Genomic DNA, 18,885 nt, shown 5'->3' on the forward strand with positions numbered 1-18,885 from the left:
TCTTTCCAGACAGGCTCCTGCATCACTTTTAAGTGGTCACCTAGAGGACTGTCTCTAGGATATCATCCTACCGGGTCATCTGCTCTACCAGCATTACCATCAGAGGAGCACTGAGCTGGCATTCAGTAAACTGAAGTGTTCTTACTCTTCTGTGACCTACTTTGAAGATTTTGAAATGCTAAATCACAAAGCTTCTGCTTTCTCTCAGTGCTGTGATTGCCTCAGATGAAACAATTAAGTAACCTCTCACCACACAGATGCAGCAAATTACCCTGCCACAGCAAAACAGAGCTGTCTGCATTAGGCACTTTGCAGTAATAAGAAACTCTTCCTTGAGAGTGGTGACGGACCCACATTTTCTGCAAGCACAGAAACTGCTCTCCTTCAGCCCACCACTTCATTGTGCACTGCGTTCCTTACCTCAGCATACCCTTCAAAGCTGATTTCCCTCAGCTTCAGATTAAAGCAAACCTTGCTTGATGTGGCAGATTACATGTTTCCTTTATTGGCCTGGCAGCACTTACAAGTGTGACTTTTGGTTGACACAGATTAAGCTTAAGGCTTTACTTGCAGGTTAAATATCAAAACACTGGAAAGCAGGGATGTAACAGGAGGATAAGGACTGAAAAAAGGAAACAGCTGGGAGTCCTAATTGGGATTTCAGCTAAATAAAGAATCGTAAGCATATATCAAGTGTGTGGCCAAAAGCATCATTAAATGGATTTGATTTTGTTCCCAGTTGTGTGATCATGCTTCTTAGTGCACTTCAGAAAAGCATTTTAAGACAAGGACTGCTTGTGAAGGGAAGCTCTCACACCTGGCTGAACCAAAACATGACCTGTATTTCCTTCCCATTTTTTGAAGGGACTTTATATCTCCTTGTCTGCTCCCCACAAACCTTTTTGAAAGTAACATTCTGTATCTGTTAATCTCCCTTCTCTGAAACCTTTTGTACCCAGATAGCCATATATTATGTCTTTTACTTAGATGATATATAATAAAAGGTGCATTGCTCTCATCTTCCAATCATGCTTTGTCTTCTCTCTCTTCCTCCAAGTAACTATCCTTGACAACCTCAGAGTTTTCTTTATTCTATTTTGCCACCTCATGCCATCCTAGGGACTTTCTCCATCCCACTCCTTCACATACTCTGCAGCTCCATGCGTCTCTTTCATATACTGCCTTTGATTTGCACAACACCTTCCAAAACAGTGACCCTGGAGTCTCACTTCCAACAAGACTCACCTGATTTCAATGCCTTTGAAGGCAACAGCTGTCTTTGCTGTGAGCAGTTATAGTGCTATCTGAAACACTATAAAGAAACAGATGCCATCCTAGCTGAGGGCATGCTCTGTTTTCTGTCTCACTAAAAGTACTGAAAGAGGGTAGATTTCTGGAGTATGAGACATAGGAAAAGCAGTAAAACAAAATGAAAAATCTAGTAAAAACCAAGAAACTCCATCTTGGTCAAGAAATCTATCACATGGTCAATGAGGAGCAGCAGCAGCAGCAGCAGGCAAAGAAGTCAGTGAAATGTTAGACATCATCAGGTACTGAGAACAAGATCAGTGGTGTCATTTTGAAGCTATTTAAAATTAAAAAAAAAAATGGAGTGACCACATTTTGAGTGCTGCATGCAGCTCTGTTTGGCTCCTGAACCTCAGGGAGGCAATGGAGTTAAAAAAGACAGAGAGGAAAGGTGAAGAAATTATCAAGGAGACAGATCAGTTAACGTATGAGGAACCAGTAAAAGCACTGGAACTCTAGGGCTACGGCCAAGAAGGTGCAGAATGAATGCAGTACAGACTTACAGAACTGCAGAGGTAGTGAATAGGGTCAATACTGCAGGGCAATGCTGCAGCTACTGGAGAGGAAATGAACTATGAGCGTGAACAAAACCATTAGAGCAGCAGAAAATTCAAAAAGACATTAAACAAATTACTGCATTCAAAACTGAGTCAAAAATAATAGAATCTCTCATGCTACAGCTCTGGTTTCTGGGAGGCTGCAAGTGGAACGGACTACAGAATTACCCAGGCTTGTTTAGGTAACCCTCAGCAGCATCTCCCTGTGCCACTGTTGAGGGAACACTATCAGGTCAGGCAGCCCACTCCTCTAGAGAACAAAGGCATTTCTCATGTTTGTATGAAGCTCCACTTGCTGAATACATCATAACTGATAGGTGGCTTCTAACTGGAAGTAAACATGTCCAAGGATATGGGCCAAAGGAGAAATTACAAAAAGAAAACACTGATCTGTAATGAATTTTCTAGAATACTGCTTCAGGAAATTATCAGGGGGGTTGCACATATGTTTTTTTATATAAGATCTCAGTGCTTCTCCTGCTGGACATGAATTCATCCCATCCCTTATTACCCTCAATCACAGAAAGAAATATTTCATTCTGATTATCCAAGTTATTAGTTCACAGATTATTTACTTGTATTACACAAGTGTAATGCCACCAGAAAAGAAATTAGAGCAAAGTTACAGCTGTGAGAGGATTCTTCTAAGAGGAAGTTGTCATAGAATTGTTTAGTTTGGAAAAAAAAGGTAATATCATTGAGTCCCACTATCAACATAAGACCATCATGGCTATGAAACCATGTCCCAAATACAGATTACAGGTCTGATTTTAATAACTTGCACCTAGTACTGCAGCTTAGAAGCATCCAGTTCTGTAAGCAAAAGAAATCCTGCATGTTTGTTAAATCTTAACAAATAACAGCAAAACAAGTTCCCTTAATACAAGTGTCAGTGCTGGAGTGGTCCTAGCTCTTTAGGCTTCCAGTATCTGAAGACTGGAGAGGGACTGTTTACAAGGTCTTGCAATAATAGAACGAGGTTTAAACTGGCAAAGGGGAGATTTAAACTAGATGTTAGGAAGAAGTTCTTTACAGTGAGGTGGTGAGACACTGAAACAGGATGCCCAGGGAGGTTGTGAATGCTCCCTCCCTGCAGGTGTTCAAAGTCAGGTTGGATGGGGCCTTGGATGACAAATTCTAGTGGGAGGTGTCCCTGCCTATGGCAGGGGATTGGAACTAGATCATCTTTGATGTCCCTTCCAACCTAAACCATTCTGTGATTCCACCATCAGCAGATTTTGTTATTCTCTCTCTAGCTATTCTTCCTTTCAGTAAATTTAGTTAAACTTCCTTGGTTTTCTCTTCAAAGTCCTGGATGCATCACACTGAAGTCTTTCTAAAAGCCTGTTTCAGACTCACCCCCATACAATTCCACTTCAACACCACAGGATTGTTGAAATAAGTGGAAGCAATGATGGGAAGCTGAAGAGATAAAGAAATTAATATGAGGTGTATGAAAAACTTCATTTCTTACTAAGGTAGCAAAAGAGCTTACAGGAATAGTCATCATGGCCCTGTTCCTGAGAGCAAATGCACTTGTACAGAATTTGTTCAGTGCTGGGCTCTCAGGAAATCACAGCCTTTTCTAAAACCCTGTGTGGAAAAACACAGAGGTAGCTGAAATCACAGGGTTATTAAGTATCACTTATGCTGTTTTCTAACACTGCTGCATTTAGAAAAGTATTGTTAAGCTCCACCAAATGACTACAAAGCATGACTTCAGTAGCTCTGCAGATAAAAAGCCTCCAAAACAGAGTCTCTATTTCTACTGCTTTCAAAAGACCTCAGTAAAGCCAGTTTCAAGAGAAAAACCAGTAAAGATGAGTCACTGGGTGGCACTCTGTGGAAATTGCCCCTCAAAACAACCCTGAAAGAAAGCTCTCTCTTCCCTTGTCTCACTTTTACTACAGCAAGCACTTCCTGCTGGCATGGGCATACAGAAAAGGCCACACAATAATCACAGCAACTGCAAGCAGAAATCCCACAGGCCAGGCTGTGTGAGTGCTCAGAGGTCTTCTGCAGAGCAGAGTGAAACAGATGCCAGGAGAGGCGCTGCGGCTCCTACTCACTCTACTAAATCGAAGAGCTTCTTGGGCTCGGCTGGGGGTGGGTAGATGACTTCGTCTATGCACTTCCGGACGCAGTTTGCATAGGCAGTGGAGATGTGGATGAAGGCCTCGAGGTTCTGCATCTGCCGCGCCAGCTCCAGGAGCCGCTGCGTGCCCATCGCGTTCAGCTGCAGGGCATGTCTGAGGAGGACAGGGCAAAGAAACAAAGCGCATGTCACTGGGAAGAATGCACTGGGGCTGGGCACTATCCAAACCCCAATTCGTGAAAAGGCAAGTGAGGGAAGAAGAGGGGGTCACAGCAGAGCAGGAAGCTTCGCTGGAATGCAAGGGCTAAGGCAGCTGTCAGAGCAATGCTGTTGCATTCCCTGTTCCGGGCACAGCATGCCTCCCAGATACTTTTAATCAGAGGTAACACTGCACTGATGTCTCTACATTGCATGTACTTTCCACCTTAGCCTGGAACAAACATTTCCAGTGCACTGAGACATTATGGTTCCTACAGTACCCATTCAGCTTTCTCCTCAAGGGGCCCCTGCTAAACCAGCTAAACACACTTCCAGTAAACTGCAAAGGGTCCTTGGGCCCAGAGAAGCAGATTTATACTGAAAAAAGACACAATTAGAGGTAACAGCTTGAATTCCTAAGGAGTGAAAAAGAGTCCTGGTTGCCAAGGTTGATCTTGAAGCATCTAGCACAGCTAGAAGTTGCCCAAGGGACTACTTGCAATGGACCTCAGCGAACCAACATTCAACTTCATTGCATGCACTGAATTGGATGAAAGACACTTTCTTGCCCACAATGGAAAAGGCTAAGGAACAGGTAATCTGTTCATCCCAGAAGCAGAAGCTTCAACAACCCATACAAGATTATGAAAATGCTACAAAATGCAATGTATGCTAAAGAAATCAATTACACTAACATCAAAGAGAAGTTGTTAAGTCAGATGAATGAAAAAACAGAAGCTGAGAAAGTTTGGATCACAGTGTCTAAAGCCAGAAAGAGTTCTTTCAGCATGCTACTTTCAAAGAACAGCATTTTCTAGGTATTTCCTTCCTAGCAGGATTCATGCTTATGCTTATGCTACCCTTCATATGAAAGTTACTCCTCTGTCCACATTTCTATTTGATTGTAACCTTTCAGAGAGGGGATGAACAGAACTGTGCTCAGAGTAGGACTCAGCATGGATTTCTGTTGAGACATTCAGAGCTCCTTGTGCTTTCTAGGGGAATATCATCTAAATTTGGTGATTTGTCTCATTCTGCTTTTTTCCTGTTTATATTAAAACTGCATCTACTAATATTTAAGTATAACACAATTTCTCAGATTTCTGCCCTCAAGAGTTCTGCCTAGAGAATTCCCTGAACGATTTGCATGTTGATGCCAGTAATTAATTCAATGTCTCTGCTGCTGCTTTACTAGCATCTCAAAAACTGCATCTCCCTTACCTATCAACTCCACATATTCTGTTGCACTCTTTGTAATTCTGCTGGGTTTAAATAATTTTTTTAACTGCATCATTATCAAGTTGCTGCTCAAAATTCATAATTCTCATCACATTTAACTGAAGGTTTATCATCACATTAAACTAAAAGGTTTGCCCATATGATATGTGGCCAGTAGGACAAGGGAGGTTATTCTTCCCCTGTACTCAGCACTGGTCAGGCCACACCTTGAGTACTGTGTTCAGTTCTGGGCCCCTCAATTCAAGAGAGATGTTGAGGTGCTGGAGCATGCCCAGAGAAGGGCAACAAAGCTGGTGAAGGGTCTGGAACACAAATCCTATGAGGAGAGGCTGAGGGAGCTGGGGTTGTTTAGCCTGGAGAAGAGGAGGCTCAGGGGTGACCTCATTGCTGTCTACAACTACCTGAAGGGAGGCTGTAGCCAGGTGGGGGGTGGCCTCTTCTCCCAGGCAACCAGCAATAGAACAAGGGGACACAGTCTCAAGTTGTGCCAGGGCAGGTATAGGCTGGATGTTAGGAGGAAGTTCTTGCCAAAGAGAGTGATTGGCATTGGAATGGGCTGCCCAGGGAGGTGGTGGAGGCACCGTCCCTGGAGGTGTTCAAGCAAAGACTGGATGAGGCACTTAGTGCCATGGTCTGGTTGACTGGCTAGGGCTGGGTGCTAGGTTGGACTGGATGATCTTGGAGGTCTCTTCCAGCCTGGTGGATTCTATGATTCTATGAATATATATTTTTATTATTAATATTTTCATTTTAACAACTCCTTGTACTTTTGTTATTTAATCACACTGGATCTCCACTATTCTGTTAGGGGTATTTTTGACAGATCACATGCAATCACTCTTTGAATAGCTTCTGCACTGCCTGCAAGCAGGTGACCATTTAAACTTTTTCTTCTCACTTCTCTCTAGCTCTCCTCCTTATTAAAATCTTCCATTTCCCTTTGATGTTACATGCCATTGGGAGCTGTTTTTTTTATGGCACATTCATTCATGTATTGATTTTAAAGCAACTATGGCTATTAATTCAGTGCAGTGCCTTACTACTTGAATCTTGAGCAAGGTTCATACACATGCTTTAAGTTTAAATCAAGAGCTCCTTCCTTTCTTGTGGGTTCTTTAATTAGTTGTTGCAACCTCCAATTATTTATGGTGAGTGGTTGTCTCGTTAGCCTATGGATAGGCAAATGAAGACTGGTGTTAATAATTATGTTGGCTACTCTGAGAGTTTTAGTGCTTTTCAAAACACTTTGAAGATCTGGTAATCCAGACTATCCATCTGGGCTTGTTGATGTTACAGTTTGCATAGAAGCATTTACACATATCATCTTATTCCTGCTCTTCTTTCTTAATGGAAAGCCTGCCTGGACAGGCACTCCCAAGGGAGCTCCCTGAGAAACCAAGCACTTATCAACAGTTACTCACAACAAGTGGTGGGTATTTTAAAGCTTGTGATAGAATATTTTCTTAAACAACATCTAATTTCTCTTTTCAGTTACCCAGTGACAAAGAAAGGCCATTAACACTAGCTTGGGAGACAGGCACAACATGGTTTCACTCCAAGCCGTCTCCAGCTAATTCTGCCAAAACATCTCCCTCTTGACCTAAACTGTGTTTTTCCCTTCCCCAATTTTAGGTCACACTTAACTACTATTTTACAACCAAAGCTTGTAGTAGTTCCTTCTGTTCCTATGGACATCCTCCAAGATGCTTCACTTCTGATGTGCATACATGCACATGACGTTTTCAGAGCATTTACACTGCACATCCCGCATGGAACTGCGTGTAGCATGAAAACGTTAAGTGGAGCACTATTACCACAGCCAGACAAGAGGTGCACTGAGTGGAGTGTTACGGGCTGCTGTGCACTCTGAATCATGCTTGGGCACACACAGAAAGCAGAAAGCAGGACATACTTCAGGGGTTCATCAAAGCGAACTGTTGCTGCACAGTGGAAGACAATATTGACCCGGGTCAGAAGCTCCTCCTCATCTTCAGCACTGATGGCCAGCTTGGGCTGAGTGAGTTCAGCATTAATAGGCTTAATCTTCTCATGGAAATTAGGGCAGTCTTCTCGGACCCTGTCAAAGACCTTGAAGCACAAAGAGAGAGAGATCAGATACAGAATTAGGCTACAGAGATTGCTTTGAATAGAAGCCAGTCTGATTGCATCTGTGAATGAAAGCGGCACGAAAGAGCATGCCTGGTTCCTTCGGAGGCAGAACATGGGTGAGATGATGAAACAGCTCATTCACTTGTTTTGTCCCTTAGGAAGATTTCACAGGAGAAACAGAAAACTATAGGAGTTAATGCATTGTCCTGAAGAGATAAATGAATCTTCTATGCACCTTATTTCACGGGACAGCCACTGAAATTCCTTTATCTTCATATCTCTTGCAATCACTTGTTATTTGACCTCAAAGGCTGCCTGTAAGGAACTAACAAGGGAGATGGCTGAGCAGAGATTGGGAAAGCCTGGGAAGCGTTAGACCTAGCAATTTTCTTGATGGTTCTACCAAGGACTTGAGAAGAGGAGGGGAACTAGGCACATTCTGGTTCCTCCTCTTCATTTGCTGCTCCTTGCCCACTGTCACTTTGTTCATGTTAGATGAGTTCTGCGAGGAACTGCCTCAGAGGTGGAAAGGTGAGGAATCTCAGTAACCCATACAGCTTAAGCTGTTGACTGCCAACAGCAATTCTGCCTGACAAGTGTGCAGCTAGCTGGCCTCTCCAGATGTCTTCCAGCCCTTGCTTTTTATTGGTATGATCTATAGCTCTTTCCAACACGTGGTTTCTCCCTAGCCTTCTGCAGAATGACAAGACTGTGCATCTGTCCTCTAAGAAGGTACCTACATTTTCATATATTGTTCTGTCTGAGGACTTGTCCAAAGTCAGCACCTGTTACCCTGCTTTCCCTGCGATTGCAGGTACCCTCTCCACAGCATGACAGTTGTGCACAAACCACCTGAAAAGTGCCTACATGAAAACAGCAGTTCCCTCAGTTCCCATTTTTGACCAACAACTAGCTCCATGTCACTGGTCACAGCACAGGAGGTGTGGGTGCAGTTCTGCTTGTGCCCTGAAAGCGGACAGCTGCTGTGGGTTCTGCTTGCAGAGCTTTCATTTGGTACATGTCACAGACAAAGAATACGAAGCCTGGATTTCAAAACACTGTGTGAGGTTGCTGGAGGGTTGAAAAACATCGTCTTAAGTTTCAGAAGCATCTGTTCCAAAGGCTTGGTTTTGCTGGCCACCACTTCAGTATTTGAGCAACTTCACCCATAATAGTAGTAACAGTTGAATTCAAAAAGGTTCCCCTCATTTTGGGGCAGAGAGACCACAAGAAGGGTAGAAAGTACAAATCTAAGTGAGAGGCTGGGATCTGCAGAGGTATAATCTCAAAGGATAACAACACCTCAACGGTAACCAGATTACCAGCGGGAACAACTAAGGACCAGGAAAGACTGCTGAGGGTTGCTGGGGGCCACTGTCTTTGGAAACATTTAAGAACTGTCTAGATAAGCACTATCAGGCAAGACAGGGAGTAGCTGAGCTTGCCCTGGAGCTGGAGGACGGCCCAGCTAGTTTCTCAGTAGCAATATTTTTCTTGGGTGTTTCCTCTACGCTGTAGCTTACTCACCAGCAACACCAAGTTTGCAAATCTCTTTACCATCATGGCCTCTTGTTTTCCTAGAGATTGTTCTGTCTTTGATTTGCCCAACGTTGATGTAAGAGCGGAAATCGTGTGACATACATTAAACAGACTAAAAGAAGGTTAAATCAATGCTAACAGCATTTTATTGTTTAACTAAGGGATCACCATCCTTCTGCTTATCTGACGGCCAAAGCTAGATAAACCTCAATGTTCTTGGGCATGAAATGGTAAGGAAATCCTTAGCCCTCCCCACTCTGTCACCACTGTACCTGACTTCCTGTGTTTTCCTTTGACACACAGTTGCACATCCTTGTGGTGGTTTGGGTGTTCCCATCCCCCCCACACTTTAGAAATCACTCAGACTAGACTCAGCTGGCTCTGGAAATATGAATGAAGCTTATATTTACAGCTAGCACAATATACAAGCAGATATTTACAGTATATACAGTGTTATGCAGAAATATACAAGGTAAAAGGTAATACAGAAACACAACTCCCCTCCCAGAAACTGAGTCCCCAGGAGGGGCTCCCAACCACCCCTTCACCTTCCCCCTACCCCTCTCAACCTTACCCCAGTCCCAAGGAAGAATAGAGGTTCGGGCAGAGGTTTAGGAAGCAAAGTGGGTTAGCCCAAAATGGAGGGTGAGGTTAGAGAGATGCAGCTCAGCCAGCAGCCCCAGAAAGAGCAATGGCAAGAGTGTTATCTAATGTTTTTATTTCTTGTTCCTATACTTCTCAGCAAGGCTGTGAGCAAAGTAGACATCACCACTGTTTTCTTTTTATAGCCTGTAATCTAGTTCTTCTCACCAAAACATTCTAGCCTGCTTCAAACTAGCACAATCCTTCATGAACCTTAAAGGTGAGCAAGTTAACAGAAATGAGGGTATGATAATGTCAATTTCTCTCAGTTGCACCTCACTACAGAAGTAGTCAGCAATGTTCTCTAGATGAGAGCATAGATTTCTAGACAGAGTTTCTAGACAGAGAAAGCTAATTGTGGACAACGATGTTTGTGAGAAATGGGTGGACTCAATTCCTAATGACTGATCATTGGAAGCAGGTCCTAGGAGCACTGTAAAACTGGTCTCCTAATAAGAGGATGGTAGATTGGCTGTCCAAATAAACATCATTTCATGAGAGACTGTACCCAAGCAAACTCTGGTCAGACACAGGACGGAAAATTTTCTCAGAGAACCCATGTAAGAATTCTAGGAACAATTCTGCATTTATTTGTTCTATTGCAAAGAGAGTGTAAAGCTCTACCCAACGAGAGCTCCTTTGTATTTGCTTTACTTCAGCATAAACGATGCAGAGAAAGAATGAATCAGCCCTTTCTCCATTTCAGTCAGGGCATATAAAAAGAAGAGTAGTATTTCTGCAGTGCCCACCTTGGTCTAACTTGGAAAGTTATATTTTGCCAACACACTTTCTCCTTCTGACACTCCTACTGCAGACAATACCCCCTTTAGTTTCCCTGCCTACTGCTAGGTATTGCCTACCACCACATGCCACTCAACAGCTTTAGTTTTTCACTCACCCCAATGATTCACTGCATTTCTCTGAAGGGTAAAGGCAATTTATAAATGCAAGCTCACAAATCAGCATACTGCTTTGGAAAGCTCCTGGAGCACAAGAACATTCAGTTCATTGTCACCACGAAATCAGATAACAGGACCAGCTGCTTAATCAAAGTCTGCTGTCTTCTGGGGAACCTGAAGATTCCAGACTTGTCAGTGTTTCACAGGAAAGTGGAAGATGTAGACAGAAGAGATACAGCTTACTCTATACAGCTTCCTATAGTTCAAGGAATGCTTAACGTAGAGATGATGCTTAGTCTGCAGGTAAACAGTAACTGCATCTCTAAGTTCTGACTAACCCACCCAGAGCATATACAAAAAAAACCCAACAACTGCCTGAGGGCTGAGGATTGTTCTCTCTTTTAATTTTAGAGGCCATCTGCCAGTACAGAATATACTGGATGGACAAAAGTGGGCTGATGTGCTGTGCTGCATGAAAACACTGTCCAGAAGTAAAAGTGAATTGTCACAAAATTAGAGTGAAGAAAAGATACTTGATTTCAAGCTAGCTAATACTAAACAGAAGCAAACCAGTAATAAAGTATCCTGATATCTTTTTGAGCAATGCATCCCAGGGGCAACAGTGTTGCCTTGACCAAAAGAGAGGAAGTGAACCAAATTGCTGCTGCTCTCATTTTGAACCTCAAAGAGCCTGTGGTTTCTGTACAGCTTGTGCTGCCCCTCGACAGAGGTGAGAAATTTGCTGAATTGTTCTCACTTTATGATCAGACACTTCCCATTTACAGCAATAATACTCTGCTCTCGGTGATTTAAATTGTCAAGCACTTTGAAACAGAACACCAAGCTGGGGGCAGAAGTGGCTGGGTTGGAGGGCAGAACGGCTCTGCAGCAGGACCTTGATCGCCTGGACAGATGGGCAGAGTCCAATGGGATGGGGTTCAATAGCTCCAAGTGCAGGGTGCTGCACTTTGGCTACAACAACCCCATGCAGAGATACAGGCTGGGGTCGGAGTGGCTGGAGAGCAGCCAGACAGAGAGGGATCTGGGGGTGCTGATTGATACCTGCCTCAACATGAGCCAGCAGTGTGCCCAGGTGGCCAAGAGAGCCACTGGCATCCTGGCCTGCATCAGGAATGGTGTGGTCAGCAGGAGCAGGGAGGTCATTCTGCCCCTGCACTCTGCACTGGTTAGACTACACCTTGAGTACTGCGTTCAGTTCTGGGCCCCCCAGTTTAGGAAGGACATTGAGATGCTTGAGTGTGTCCACAGAAGGGCGACGAGGCTGGTGAGAGGCCTTGAGCACAGCCCTACGAGGAGAGGCTGAGGGAGCTGGGATTGTTTAGCCTGGAGAAGAGGAGGCTCAGGGGTGACCTTATTGCTGTCTACAACTACTTGAGGGGTGGTTGTAGCTGGAAGGAGGTTGCTCTCTTCTCTCAGGTGGCCAGCACCAGAACAAGAGGACACAGCCTCAAGCTACACCAGGGGAAATTTAGGCTTGAGGTGAGGAGAAAGTTCTTCCCTGAGAGAGTCATTGGACACTGGAATGGGCTGCCCGGGGAGGTGGTGGAGTCGCTGTCCCTGGAGATGTTCAAGGCAAGATTGGACGTGGCACTTGGTGCCATGGTCTAGCCTTGAGCTCTGTGGTAAAGGGTTTGACCTGATGATCTGTGAGGTCTCTTCCAACTTTGGTGATACTGTGATACTGTGATCTAGAATTTCTCCCAGCAGTATTTTTGAGTGTATATGACAGGCATCTCTTTCCCTATTCCTATGTACTTAAAGCTTTGACCTCACATCCCAAAGGACATGTGTAACTTCCTGTGTTCTCTGCTCTTGCCTTAAAACATGTCACAGTTCAGAAAGAGTTCTGCCCATCAATCTTTAACTAGTCATTTTCCCCCATACCACAAAGATACACAAAAACTCAAAGAAAGGGTAAATTGCACATTTATGGAACTCCAAGGCTGAAAAATAAAGAAGCCATTGAACAATGTAAAATGTCAAAGGCTTTGCTTCTTCCTCAGGACACATTTTCAGTGAACCAAATGGAAACTACTGAAAAGTAGAGTGCCTAAGCTGTGGGCTACACAAGGAGGAGAGAAAGCAGGAGTCCTATTTGCTTGGCAAGTTAACCTAACACTATTTCCTGTGCTCCTCCCTGGTGTGGAGGGTTCATCTTCCAGAGCGTTGAATAAACACATCCCAGCAATGCATGCTGTGGGGAAGGCAAACTGCTGCTCTTGATCACATTAACAGCAGTCTGTAACCCACTGTAACTCCTTTGGTGATAGCACTCACAGCCCTCCCTCCACCAGATCAAGACCAAATGCCTTCTGATCGACCCAGTGTTTAAGCATAGCCTAAAGAGGTAACCTTTTTTCCTCTTGTGATACAAACCCAACAGCCAATTCAGGCATCCAAGTTACACTATTTTCACCAGATGTTGCCAGCTGTTTGCTTTTTTTGGAAGACCAGTAAAAAATTGTCTTCCCTGGTGCACAGTGGGGCCAAGCATATTTATTAGGCACTGGGAGTTAAGGCTTCTTCTCTGGAAGGATTAACCAAAGATGGCAACTTAGATTATAGCATGCACATTTCAAGACACTGCCATATGAGATCACTTAAAATGGAGAAAAAACAGAGAATTGCCACAAAATGTATCTCGTGTATGAGAAACTACTGAGAAGATCAAAGCTGAGAGAGTTCAACTGAGAAAAGAGAAACAGAACTAAAGCAAAAAGCTTCCATGCTTTCAGGTGAAGAAATGGAAGGAATTGCTTAGCATAATTCAGGAGAATATAAGCATGAACTGCCTCTGTAAAGGAAATACAATTTCTTCTAAGTAGGACATAGGCCAAGGGTGGCAACAATTCCTTGAAAGAAGGTGGTTTTCACTGGGTGCACAGCATCATTTCTAAAATGAGGTGTTTGAAATCCCTCTTATGGACAGAGCATTTGTGAATAAATGCTAGGGAACAGACTGTATCAAGATAAACAACTGAACGCCCTGGAGCACATCTCCATCCCTCTGTGATTTCAATGGCAGCATTACAAATGACTACCAGCAGCCACTCAAAAATTGAAACGACTGAAGGTACCAAACTCATGAAAGTAGCTCTTTAAAAAAGCACCTGGTCTCTGCAGTTCTATTCAGAGGAAAGAACTTGTCCTACTTGAGCTCTCCACAACACAGTTTCGAAGGAAGGAAGGTACAGAGCTACTTTTAGAATCGCCATTGCAGCGAACTGGAGAAGCAACTGGGCAGCTTCTTGAGGTGAAGCACTGAGCCTGCAATGAGTGCTGAGCCCAGCGCATTTCCAGCAGTACACAACAGCACTGCTCAGCCAAGAAATGCAAGAGAATGCAGCTCAGGCAACACTAATGGGGATAGACCCTTCTCTTTTCATAGATTCATAGAATGGTTTGGGTTGGAAGGGACCTTAAAGATCATCTAGGTCCAACCACCATGTCATGGGCAGGGACACCCTCCACTAGACCAGCTTTCTCAAGGCCCCATCCAAATTGGCCTTGAGGAGGGGTCATTCACCACCTCCCTCTTTTGTGCACAGTCTGCCTCGTTTCCTCTTCCAAAGAAAGCTGCTTTGGAGTATGGCTCTTCTCAAGGCCAATAATACATAATTCAGCTAATCAGAAAGCAGGAGGCAGAGTGCTCCCCATTAAAGGGAAACAAATGGCTCATGCTTCAACTTAGAGCTATTGCTTTCCCCTGAGTAGAACTAACATAGTAGGAATACAGTGCCCATGCCCAACTTCTAGCAAACAAAACAGCTGATTATTTAAAGACTACAGAAACAAAGGGATGGCAGGCAGTAAATTTCAATATAGGTCAGCTAAGGCTAATATGTACAACCAGCTACTTAGCATGTGGTTTTAAATGGCCAATTTCCTTGAAAACTGGCTGCTGACAAAGCCTCCTGTTTTCTAACAAGAATACTTGGGTGACATGTAAGTCAATCTGCAGTGGTAAAAGGAACTCCTTCAGAGCCAGACATTGTAGGCAGGAGCACTAAGGACTTGACAGACATGGAAAAGCTTTCTGTGGTCCCCAGTACCATCCTCTGAGTGGGTGGACAAGCCACAGACAGAATATGGAGCTCTTTTACATTCATTACAGACATTTCCTCTGCCCCTGTGTGGTACTCACATATCACTATCAGCATTTGATGGTATGCTTGGCATTTAAAACAGAGGGAGAACACAGGGAAAGAGGATGGTGACACTTGGAGCCCATCCAGGCAGGTTTTGAATGACTCCAGAGATGGAGTCTCCACCATCTCCCTGAGTAGCCTGTTCCAGTGCTCTAAAGTAAAGAAATTCTTCCTCATGTTTAGATGGAACTTCCTGTGTTCAAGTCTGCTCCTGTCACTCAGCGCCACTGAATTAAGACCAGACCCAGCCTTCTGACTCTTATTTATAAGCACTGATATATAACCCCCTGCAGTCTTTTCTAGACTAAAAAGCACCAAGTGCCTCAGCTTTTCTTTGTAAGAGAGATGCTCCTAGTCACCTAGTCATTTTCAAAGCCCTTTGCTGTAACCTCTCAAGCAGTTTCCTGTGCTTTTTGAACTGGGGAGTCCAGGAATGGACACAGATGAGGCCTCAACAGGGCAGAGCAGAACAGAAGAGAGCCTCATTCAACCTGCTTGCCACACTCTTCTTTTTGTCTGCAACTTCCCCAGAGCCTGCTCACAGAATGAGTGGTGACAGTGATGTCATTGCCATCAGGGAGGAAGGAGTTCTGATACTGGATTTGTATATATTTGCATATATTTAATTTTATTACTATTTTCATTAAAGCTGCTTTAGTCTTCTTTTCCAGCTCTTAAATCTGTTCTGCTTTTTCTCCCCCTTCTGGAAGTATCTGTCCCTCACTTAGTGGCTGGCTCACCCCTAACCCTTGACACCATTATAAACTCATTTTCTATAGTGTCACTATTCCAAGCAAGCAACAAAGTAGAGAGTTACAAGTAATCCTTGATTTCCATCCAAGGAGCTTATGAATTTAAAACTTCTTTAAGAAGATAGAACCATCTGTCCAAACAGTGTCCAGCTACTTACAGTGCAGTGTGGCTCTGCAAAGACTGCTCTTACCAGAGACCAGCTGTAATTAATATCTGTTTAGAACAGTCAGTTCTCAGAAGAATCCATGGAAACCCTTCAGAAACAGTTGCAGACGCCCATATGCAAGCCTGACAGCTGCATTCAAGGCTCTCACCTTCCCTCCAAATCCAGCTTCTTTGCATGTTCTACAACACGTGAACCTCGTCCTGAATCTGAAACCGCTTTTGACACTGCTTGGACCAACTGGTTCTGCCCGTAATAAACATTCTTAAAATGCACTTTCTGGCACGGGTAAGAAAAAACTCAAACCCAACACAATACAAGCAACGCCACTGAACTGTATCAAATTATTGTGATAGAAGGAAATGGCACATTTGGCCCCTGAAGTCCATAGCAGCCTCTGGCACGTGTACTGCCTTTTCGACTAGCTTGGGCCTCATCAAGCAGGAGGCATGGTCTTGTTTCAAAATAAAGATACCTGTTGTTCAGAGGGCCACACCACATCAGATTGTGATAGTAACACTTCTCCCAGGAGCAGATGTCGTTTAGTTCCTGGTGCAAAGATCAGAGAGTTGCTGTAGATGGCTCAGTCACACCACGCCACACCACAATTTTCTGCCTACCCTTCCGTCGTAGTTGTACCTGACTAGAATGCTCTGACAGGGCTGATGGTAAGTAAGAGTCAAACCAGATGATGTTTCATGCATCCTGTAAGACTCTCCCTTTTTCAGGCAGTAAAAGAATGCGTCTTTGTAGTCAGACAGTAGTTTATCTTGCTGCTTCTTTTCCTTCTTTTCATAGAATGGTTTAGGTTGGAAGGAGCCTCAAAGGTCATCCAGTTCCAACCCCCTGCCATAGGCAAGGACACCTCCTACTAGAATAGGTCGCTCAAAGCCTCATCCAACCTGGCCCTAAACACCTCTAGGGAGGGAGCATCCACAACCTCCCTGAGCAACCTGTTCCAGTGTCTCAACACCCTCACTGGAAAGAACCCTTTTCTATCATCTAGTTTGAATCTCCCCTCTGCCAGTTTAAACCCATTTTCCTTCCCCCCCCCCCCCCCCGCCAACAGTAGAGAAATTCAGATATTTTAGTATGGAAGGAAACACACATGCATTTTAAAGAGGATCAGGAAAGCCACATTAAGTGTCCCTAAGCCAAGCTCAAGTTTTAGCTCACTCTGGCATCTGACAGAGACTGTTGAAGGGAATCAACCATTGTAAACCCAATTTATCATCTCTGACACAGCTACTAACTGCTTCGGCCAAAGGCCTAATGTTCAAACTTTCTTATCAGAGGATCAGTGACTTTCACACCAACATGCAGCCTTCATCTCACTCACAAAATACCCCAAATACTGTACAACTACTAATATAAAAGTCACTTTTCCCTGCAAGTATATTTTTAGCTCATGCTACTTCCAATGGAGACCAATAGGACAATTCATCTAAACTGAAATGGAATTGGTGCCTTCTGCATGCTCTGTCCTTGGCTTGTAGATCTAGATTGCACCTATTAATTTTATGCTACCCAGTAGATAAAAGGCAGAAAGGTGATAACTTGGGCTAATTATGGTTGAGTGTAACAAATCACTTGCTCATTTATCACCAGAATAAGCAATGTTTCCAGCTAGGTCAAACAACAAAAAGTTGTTTGCACACAAAAGTCTCCCCATCTGTCTGAGCAGGGATTACCATTAATGAGCCTGTGTCCTTGGCCCTAGTCCTGTGAGGTTATAAATTACTTTAATGCTTTAATCTACTGGTGGAAAACCCTGGCTGAAGGAGCAAGCGAAACGCACCACAACTGACTACTAAATGCACCTCTCACCCCACACAGTGCTTTCAGAAAGAAGAAATACACAGTGCTCTGCAAATTCCACCTGCGTGAGGAGACACATCTTAACTGTACATTTAACTGAGGGAAGTACAACTCACCACTACATTATGTATCCACCTGTTCTGCCACATTGGGTAGAAGCAGCCCATCAGTTCTCAGATTTGTCTGTATATGGCACACAGTCTGATTTCAGGTAGGGGAGTTTTGGGGTGCAAAGTCTTCCAAAGTCCCCTGCATCACATAAGTAATACCATGCAAAGTCAATATTGCTTAGGATTGCACTGAAGAAAACACCACACTTGGGTATGGATGCAGCAGAAATTGGACCAACTAGAGAAAAAGGGACTGGGGACAGACTCTTTATTTGAGAAGAGTTTGGATGGAGAAAGAGGTGCAAAGGTGGTGAAAAGACACATCCACAAATATAAAACTGGGAGATGTAAAATCTGGTACAGAATAAAGGAGAACATGATATTTTTGTCAGTAGGAGTGTGGACACCTACACATGGTGATGAAGCTGACCTTTGAATTCAAGTCCATAGCAATGCTGGAGGGACTCTTGTTGATAAACCTGCACCATGTCTCTCTCTCAATGAATTGTGGGTGCAAGAATGGAAAAAGTAGGGACAGAATTACAGTGGTAAGGGAGATTGAACTGCAATTCCATAGCAACTGAGTGTGATTCATATGAATTAAGAATAATAATTAGTAGCTTTATATTTGTGTGTACTTCCAGATTAATTATCATCTAATTGCTTTATTAGTCTCTTAGCACTCTATTGCTTAATTTAAAAACCTCAGTCTCTTAATTCAGTTATGCCTCAAGCCTACAGCCTGAAGGGGAGAGTCAGACTCATGGAACAGCACATGAGTATAGCCTTTGACTCAGCAGCCTTAAAGCCCAGCTCTATCCATTAATCAACTGGGACAGCACTATCCCACTCGACCAGTCTCTGTTGCCCATCTTCCCACTAAATGACACCTGTAATTCACAGCCTCCAAAGCACTTAGAAAGAGAAAACATTGATCTTCGTGCTCTTTGACTTTCTGTGCTCAGCTCACAACACTCCTGCTTCTGATAAATGTATGGGAAAATGCAAAGCTCACTCCTGTATTATCATCATAAAGAGTTTCTGCAACTGCTTCACAAGGTCATCCCTGTCAACCTGATGGAATCACAACAGCACAAACTGATCTTCCCCACTGAACTCATAACTGTGATGAAGGGACTTTCACACTCTCTAGGTCCTCTGCTTTCTCCTGTGCTTTGCTTTCACAGTACCTTTTTCTGATCCTGCAATATCACTTACTTTTCACCTGCCCAGGATTCCAAGAATCCTGAGCAGCTATATGGAGTACCTGAGCTGTGGAAGAGTCT

The 18,885-nt window shown here is 43.7% G+C and overlaps 1 protein-coding gene across 9 annotated transcripts in view; it reads right to left on the reverse strand.

The window, feature by feature from the left end:
* Positions 1 to 18,885, reverse strand: part of FAR2 (fatty acyl-CoA reductase 2) — a 152,785-nt gene that overhangs the window by 38,445 nt on the left and 95,455 nt on the right. For all 9 annotated transcript variants that reach the window (XM_064142266.1, XM_064142263.1, XM_064142262.1 and 6 more), the window contains 2 exons: positions 7,310 to 7,485; positions 3,935 to 4,114 (listed from right to left, as the gene is read on the reverse strand). In XM_064142266.1, the coding sequence (XP_063998336.1) occupies positions 3,935 to 4,114; positions 7,310 to 7,485 (356 nt within the window). The remainder of the gene's footprint in view (positions 1 to 3,934; positions 4,115 to 7,309; positions 7,486 to 18,885) is intronic.

This window comes from Pogoniulus pusillus, chromosome 4 (genome assembly GCF_015220805.1).
Source record: "Pogoniulus pusillus isolate bPogPus1 chromosome 4, bPogPus1.pri, whole genome shotgun sequence".
Taxonomy (NCBI): Eukaryota; Metazoa; Chordata; class Aves; order Piciformes; family Lybiidae; genus Pogoniulus; species Pogoniulus pusillus.